This window comes from Lagenorhynchus albirostris, chromosome 18 (assembly GCF_949774975.1).
Source record: "Lagenorhynchus albirostris chromosome 18, mLagAlb1.1, whole genome shotgun sequence".
Taxonomy (NCBI): Eukaryota; Metazoa; Chordata; class Mammalia; order Artiodactyla; family Delphinidae; genus Lagenorhynchus; species Lagenorhynchus albirostris.
This window is the reverse complement of record NC_083112.1, coordinates 52,741,008-52,749,230: the sequence shown is the minus strand read 5'-3', so window position 1 is coordinate 52,749,230 and position 8,223 is coordinate 52,741,008. Positions and strand designations below refer to the sequence as shown.

Below are 8,223 nucleotides of genomic sequence, written 5' to 3'. Positions count from 1 at the left end.
AGTCTCAGTGCGTTATATTAGACCAGCCCGTTCTTCCCAATCTTGTCCACAGCACATGCAGAATATAGTACTGCAGGACCCTGAGGTAAACGGAGGAGGCAGCACAGCGCAGCACACCTGTAATCCCCAGGTCGTCTGCATCCCGCCACATCCGAGTGGACGCTCTCAGAGGAGCGCTCCCGTCGGTCGTTCCAGCCGATGCGCCACGCCGTCAGTTACAGAGGACGGGCTGGGGTTCCCGCTGATTCTGAAATCAGCGGCCTTTCCCTCCTTGCAAAAAAAAATAAAGCCTTTATTTCTTAAGAGAATCAAGGCGTGAAAAAGCAAAGGGCCCACAAACCACGCAAAGACGCAAAACTCGCCGATCTTGCCTAGCGCGCTCTCCGCTGATCTTACGTCTCTTCCCAGCAGGCTCCGGGAGTCACCGCGACACTTCAATAATTCTCGCGAGATTTATCGGCAGCCATCTTCTTGGGGGTGCTGGGAGCCGGGAAGACCCCCCGAACCGTTCCCATTCAGCTGCCCTTCGTCTTCGCTTTCTTCACTTTTGCCTCTTCTGCGTTGCCAGCCAGCACCTGGTCTCAAAGCTGAGAGAAAGCCCGGGTCTAGGAGCGTGTCGCGCTCTGGTCCAGGAAGATTCGCTGGGGTGGAGAGAAGGGGGAGGGCCCGGGCAAACAGTCGCTGCCTCAGCCGGGGCCGGGGTCCGGGGAGGGGAAGTTCCTGGCACCCCGTGGACTCGCGGCCTGCGGCCGTCCCCCCGGAGCTGTTGGCCCATCGGGGCTCGCGGGAGCCTGCCACCGGCGCCTCCCACCGCGGCCCACGCGGGCGGCGCGCGGAGGAGGGGGCGGGGGCAGCGGCGGCTGTAGCGACCGCGACCTGGGCGGGCGGACTAGTGTGACGGGCCTCTGGGCCGCTGTGGATGGTTTCTAAAATGATCATTGAAAACTTCGAGGCCCTCAAGTCCTGGCTGAGCAAGACTCTCGAGCCCATGTGAGTATCCGGGGGCTATTTCCTTGCAGGGGTGGAAGTGGGAGATAGGTGGCCTCACGGTTGCCTCAAGTGCCTTCCGTGGAGGCCGAAGCGGTGAACGCAGGTCCCAGGGCTCTGTGTTTTCTCGTCCTCTACCACCCTCGTTCCCAGGTTCAGAATACGCCTGGGAGCCTGAGCTGACCTTTACCTTATCGCTGAGTTGGTTCTTAAACGAATGTCTCTTCCTCTTGTTTTCCCGTTATTTGTGGACCGACCCCAACAACCTACACACACAACTCGTATTTGCCCAGGGCCCCCAGATCAATTTCTTCTGGTGAATCCGAGCATAATCCGCTGTCCACTAGACTATTTTTGTTTCTTTAAATGAGGTGAATAGCCCTTATTACGGATTAGAACAGTTCTTGTCTCAGCCACTCACGTTTTACCTACATACAATCCCTGAAAGAAAGGCCATGTCTCCCATGTGCTGTCTGGCTCATCAGCACCTCTGTTAACTGAAGATGTAACAGGTGCTAAGGTGCCCAGTAAAATTCCCCTTTCCCACCTACACGTTTCTTAGCTTGGAGGAAGAAAATGCAATCTATCCATATGGACTATTTAGCAGTTTTAAGTAGGTTTCTATAGGTGGACTCTGTGCATGTGTGTGTTTGAGGGGGTTCAGAGTGCTGAAATGCATTAGATTGGAAAAATGGAGTGTTTTAAGGATTTATCTTTTAATACACGCAAAATATGGGCCAAGTGTTTTATCAAAATTGGTTGATTTACAATAAACAGCTTAAAATACAATGGGGAATATCCATTCATTTAATAAATTTATTAGGCTCCTTCTATGTACTGTGGGAGGGTCAGGGCTAAAGTTTTTAAATTCCAAAATCAGTAAGACATAATAAACAAGTAAATAAGGTAATTTCAGGTAATAAGAGTAATGATGATTGTAACAGTAGAGAATCATGTAAAAGAGTGATTAGAAGGCCTCTCAGAGGAGGTGACATTTGAGCAACACCTAAGGAACAGAAGGAACTATCTGTGTAAAAGTCTGGAGAGAGAATGCTCCTTACAGAAGGAACAGCGAGTGCAAAGCCTCTGTAGTGGAAATGATCACGGTGTGATCTGGGAAGAGAAAGCAGGCAGTTGTGGCTGCAGGGAACCTTGTGATGGGGGAGAGGATGGAAGGTTGTGAAGTTTGAGAAGTATGCAGGGGCCAAATCATGTAGGATCTTCTAGGCTGTGGTCAAGAGCTAGGATTTAATTTAAACTATAATGGGAAGACATTAGATGATTTAAAGCAGGCAGGGATTGATTTGATTTTGTTTTAACTCTGCCTGCTTTGTGGAGGTTAAGGGGTCAAGAAGAGAAGTAAGGAGACCATTCTGAAGGACGTTGTAGGCAGAGCTGTAGATAGTTTGCATTAGAGTGATAGTGGAGACAGAACTAAATATGTTTAATGAATAGATCTGGTAGAACTTGCTGATCGATTGGGTGTGAGAGATAAGGGAAAGGGAAGTCAAGGGTGATAACTAAGAAGTTAGCCTAAGCAACTGAATCCATGTTGGAGAGAACAGGTTGAGGGGAGAAGAGTAGGTTGGTTGGTTTTGATCATTAAGTGTAAGGTATTATATACCTAAGTGAGATGTCAAATAAGTAGTTGGTTATGAGTCTAGAACTCAGGCCAGGACTAGAAATATTTGGAGTCATGCAGATAGTGTTTAAAGCCGTGAGACTGGGAAGTTTCTGAGGAAGAATGTGTAGATAGGGAAGCGAAGAGAGTCCAGGTCTGAGGTAGGAAGAAAATTGGGATACATGTCACTAATGAAACAAATGTATGACAAAAGAGGAGGGTTGTCAACTTGATGTGATACTGCATAATGGATGAAAAAGGTGGAGGCAGATTAGTGGCCCTTAGGTTTGTCAAGGTAGAAGTCATTGGTGAACTAAGTGAAAAGTTTCACTGGAGTAGGGTGGTATGGATAGAAGCCTTGTTTAAGTGGATTGGAGAGAGGGAGTAGGCAGGAGTGTAGTAATAGTGGTTGAGAGGGAGAACCCTGGAGCCAGAATGGCTGCCTTTGAATTCTGCCTCTGCCACTTAACCAGCTGTATGATACTAGGTAAGTTACTTAGCTCAGTGCCTCCTTCCTCATGTCTAAAATGGGGAAAATAATGAGTATGCGTTAAGAAAATCTTTGAACACTGCCTGGTTTGTAATTAGCACTCAATAAGTGTTCGGTGAACAGAAAACTTAGAAGAATGTTTTGAGTTAAAATAGCATTCCCGGGGCTTCCCTGGTGGCGCAGTGGTTGAGAGTCCGCCTGCGGATGCAGGGGACACGGGGTCGTGCCCCGGTCGGGGAAGATCCCACATGCCGCGGAGCGGCTGGGCCCATGAGCCGTGGCCGCTGAGCCTGCGCGTCTGGAGCCTGTGCTCCGCAGTGGGAGAGGCCACAACAGTGAGAGGCCCGCGTACCGCAAAAAAAAAAAAAAAAAAAAAAAAAAAATTAGCATTCCCTTTTTTAAGCATTCAATTCTCAAATTACTTATCAGCTTTATTACCATTTCCTTTTTTTTTCCACTAATTGAAGATTATAGCTACTTTGCTTGTAATTTTTCTTGAGTTTTAATAAAGCATCTTCGGGTATCATATAGCCTACTCAGATGACTGTAGCAGTGCAGTCATTACTGCTGGAATAAAGCACTACTTGTAGAACCTAGACAGTGATAGGAGCTGGGATTGGTCCTTTTATAATGTACACTACTGTGGTAAAAATGAGCCCTTATCCAAGTTCCTGTCCCTTTAATTGCATTTCAGGTGAATACTTTTTTTTTTTTTTTAACAAGCCTGCATCTGACGTTAATTTATTTATTTTTGCTGTGTTGGGTCTTCGTTTCTGTGCAAGGGCTTTCTCTAGTTGCGGCAAGTGGGGGCCACTATTCATCACAGTGCTTGGGCCTCTCACTATCGCGGCCTCTTTTGTTGCGGAGCACAGGCTCCGAACACGCAGGCTCAGTAGTTGTGGCTCACGGGCCCAGTTGCTCCACGGCATGTGGGATCCTCCCAGACCAGGGCTCGAACCTGTGTCCCCTGCATTAGCAGGCAGACTCTCAATCACTGCGCCACCAGGGAAGCCCCTCAGGTGCATTCTTTTAGATGACTTTTAACGCTGATTACAGTTATTTAAGATCTATGGTTTCTAACCTTGGTTTTGTGAAACTTGAAGATGTATTTGTTATCTAAAGAGATTTTTTTGCTTTACTTCGTAATTGCCATATAGCACCTATTTGAGGCAGGACCATATGAAGCACAAAGGATAAGACAGAACTCGAAACGTGTATAGAACTTTTTTAGCTATTTGTGCTAGTAAAGTATCTGATGGTTTTGGACTTGCCTCGTAGTTTAAATGTATTAATTCAGCACATATTTATTGAGCACTTAATCTACTCTGTGCTAAGCACTGTGTTAGATATTGGGGAAATAGTAGGAAACATGACATGAAATGACCATCTTCATATTGTTTACCGCTTAGCACGGAAGACCGATGGTGAACAAGTAACCATAAGACTAGTGAGTGTTATAAATCCAGAATGCTGTCAAAATATATGTCTGGATGTCTGGGAGGTCAAGAAAGGCTTTCCTGGCATGATAATATTTCATCTCAACCGGGATGGATGAAGAGCAGTTTGCTGGGGCAAAAGGATGGGAATGGAGAGCTGTGACAGCAAGGTTTTAGAGGGCAGATGGTATGAAGGCCCTAAAATAAAGGGAAAAAGAGGTGTCTTGGAGGAATTGAAAGAAACTGAAAAAAGAGCCAGTGGATAGCTCCAGAGAGAGGAGCCAGATCGCACGAGACTCTTGAGTCATTTTAAGGATTTGGGATGTCATTGAAGGGTAGTGGGAAGCCAGTGAAGGGTTTTAGGGGAGGAAAGTTTTCATACGGACATTAAGAAAAAAAAAAAGTCAACCTGGTTGCAGTTTCAACATGAAATAAAAGTTGGTAAATCTGTATTTATTTGATTATAAGGTCTGTAGGTATATCAAGATTCTGAGTTTTTTTCATAATTTATTGAAAATATAGGTGTTAAAATTGTCATCTTGAAATACTTGATGTTTTTGTTCTCCCAAACATTTGCTTAGTCATGCATACTAATAATCAAATTAGATGTTGGTCTTCCCTTTTACATTGATTTCTTTTTCATAATGTGCAGTCCTGGAAAAGAATTAAGCTATCTTCTTTCGATTTTTTTTTGTTTTTTTAAACAGAAGAGGTTTTCTGCTGTATTTTAAAACTTTTTCTGAGTTTACACATCACTGAATGTGGTGATTTAATAAAATCATGGATTATTTTTAGTTTAGGGGAAACCTCAAAATCTAATCAAACCCCTTAATTTTTCAGAAAATAAAATTGAGAGACAGATGGACTTAATGATGTGCCCAGATTTTGTTGAGTTTAGTAGTAAAGAACAAAACGCCTAGTTTTGTGCTCCTGCTACTATGTAGTGCTGTGGAGGTAGCATTGTGTAGTGGAAAGAAAACATTTTTGTGTCCACATAGACCAGTGTTCACATCTCAGCTCTGCCACTTATTAACTGAGTAATCTAGGCAAATGAACCTCCCTTTTCCTTGTTGGTGTGATAGGGAGAATTATACTTGTTTCTTTCTGTAGTTGAAAGGATTAAATGAGACATTTTAAAGAGCCTAGCCCTTCCCTCCTTTCTTAAATACCGGATTGATTAAGCACAAATAGGTTACATTACTATTATTGCTACCATTAACATTTGAACACGTTGTTAAAGTTTTGTATTTCAAGTTCTGTGAGGTAAATACTGTACCTCCATTTTGCAAGTGATGACCCCGAGGCACTAGAGCATGAAGTTGAGATACTTGCCCAGAGTCACAGCTTTTACATGTGACTAAACAGTGATTTAAACTCAAGTTTTTGACTCTGGAGCCTTGTTCTTAATTTACTACAACACAATACAATGTATTGTTTCCTATTACTCTGTGTGTGTGTATACACATTTTTTTTTTTTTTTTTTTGCGGTACGTGGGCCTCTCACTGCTGTGGCCTCTCCCGTTGCGGAGCACAGGCTCCGGGCGCGCAGGCTCAGTGGCCGTGGCTCACGGGCGCAGCCGCTCCGCGGCATGTGGGATCCTCCCGGACCGGGGCACGAACGCGTGTCCCCTGCATCGGCAGGCAGACTCTCAACTACTGCGCCACCAGGGAAGCCCTATACACTTTTTTACTATTACATTTTTGGAGTAGTAGCTGCTATTGTAAAGGAACAAAGTTCTAAAGCATCATGGTTATCAGTGCTTTAGAGTTTAAGAAAGAAACCTAGAGTTTTTGTAGTCTTTTCCTCTTCACCCACGCTTGTTATTAAACCTTTCTTACCACATTAAAATTTATTTTTGTTCCAGTTTTACAAGAAGAGCTGAAAGGTGATCTTGTTATTTCTGAACTTTATACCTGTTTCCCTCCCTTGATCTTTTTTTTCCTACAGACTCCTTTGGGCACAGAGTCAGTCTCCCATTCCTTAAGGAAGAAAAGCTTAGCAACAATAGCAAAAAATAAAACAAAAAGTTAAATCATACTTCTAGTCACTTTGCTAGCTTTCTTTTCCTGTCAGTGTTAAATCTTGAAACAGTAGTCAGCCTTTAATTTTTCACTCATTTGCCCCAGCCATTTACTTCTTAATGCCTGTAATATAGTTTCTTGCTACTTGTATTCAACCAAAATTGCTTACCTCAATGTTACCAATGAATTTGTTTATTAAATGTAAATACTTTGTATAAATTTTAATTCTTTGACCTCTGTATATAACATTAGACAGTGTTGATAGCTGCCTTTTTCTTTTTTTTAAACTTCTCATGCCTTGGATCCATAATATTTTGGTTCTCTTCTCAAATCATTCCTATCTCCTTAAGTTCTTTTTCTTGCCTTTGAATTGTATTATTGTTAGTTCTGTTCCCAAGACTTTTTTTTCTTAATCATTCTACTCCTGCTCCCTCATTCACATTCATTCCTATGGATGGTTTCCATTGTAATACGTGCCTGTGGTTTTTAAGAACTTTGTGTGTGTGTTGTAGATGCTTTGAAAGTTTGATTAAAGACTGTTTTCCCCAGGATATTGCATATACACATTTGCATTTGAATTTTAGAGCTTTTCCAACACATACCTGTATGCATTTATTTTTCACACAATTATGTTTAGGCTTAACCACTTCAAAGTTTTAAGCTCTTAACTCCGATTGCTAGCTCTGAACCTGATCCTCTCATCTGAACTTCAAACTATTGTATGTTTCTGAAAATAAAAAGTTCACTTATTTCCATTTCATTTCTCCAAATTATCTGGGCTTGAAGTTTCATTTTTTTGGCTTCTCCTCCCTTCATTTCTTTTCTCCCATTCGAGTTGGTCATTGGGTTCTGTCTCTTTCTTTTAATAATTCTTACTAATGACAGTGCTCAGTAGGGGACTCTTCACTCCTTATCTAAACCATTGCAGTTTGTTTCCTAACAGACCTCCCTATCTCCAGTCTTTTTCTCTCTTCCAGTTCTTCTGGCCTGGATGCCCAACTTGTTTATATCCTATTGTTAAATCAAAATCTTCAGGACTCCTAAGTAATTAATTGCATACTTTTAAACTTGGTTTTCAGGACTCTAATGTCTGTTTCAAATTATCTTTCCAGTTTATATCTTCCTACTTTTTAATGTAAGTCTTAATTTCAGCAAAACTGAACTTTACATTCTGATTCTTTATCACATTGGTCATACTGTCCTTTTCCCCTCAACTTTAAGTAGAAGGTAAGTGCTTCTACTTCATTGAGTGCTATTTGCTAATGCTTGTGCATTCATTGTATGTGAGCTAGGTTCTGTTATACCAATTTTAAGGATGAAGAAGTTGACTCTTAGGAAGATTAAGTAATACACTTCATTCATAGCTTATAAATGATAGAGACAGGATTAAAAACAAGACACTTATATTCCAGAGCTTTGTTGTGCATTATCATGTACTGCCTTTCTCCGTTTCTTTTTTATATGTTGAAATCAAAGGTCAAGTGTGATTCCAGTTCTTCCAGAAAGCCATTTATCATCTATCCAGTTGGAAGCAGTGACTCTCCTCCATGACTCTCCTCTCCTAGCTCTAGTTTGTACTCATCACTTGCAAACTTGTTCAGTAGTTAATTCTTACTTGTTTTAAGGGTACTGTTAAGAGTCTAAGGTCCTTGAAAATAAACTCCAAA

General features: G+C 42.4%; 1 protein-coding gene across 16 annotated transcripts in view; it reads left to right on the top strand.

Moving 5' to 3' along the window:
* Nucleotides 1–475: 475 nt before the first annotated feature.
* The window catches only part of RBM26 (RNA binding motif protein 26), an 84,962-nt gene continuing 77,214 nt past the window's right edge, over nt 476–8,223 (top strand). For 8 of the 16 annotated variants that reach the window (XR_009536636.1, XR_009536631.1, XR_009536634.1 and 5 more), the window contains exon 1: nt 478–990. Coding sequence is in view for 8 of the 16 variants with exons in the window: in XM_060128734.1 (XP_059984717.1) it covers nt 920–990 (71 nt within the window). In the remaining 8 variants the exon portion in view is untranslated. Of the gene's footprint in view, nt 991–8,223 lie in introns of all 16 variants that reach the window. The other 8 variants (XM_060128736.1, XM_060128738.1, XM_060128732.1 and 5 more) reach the window with 3 other exon arrangements.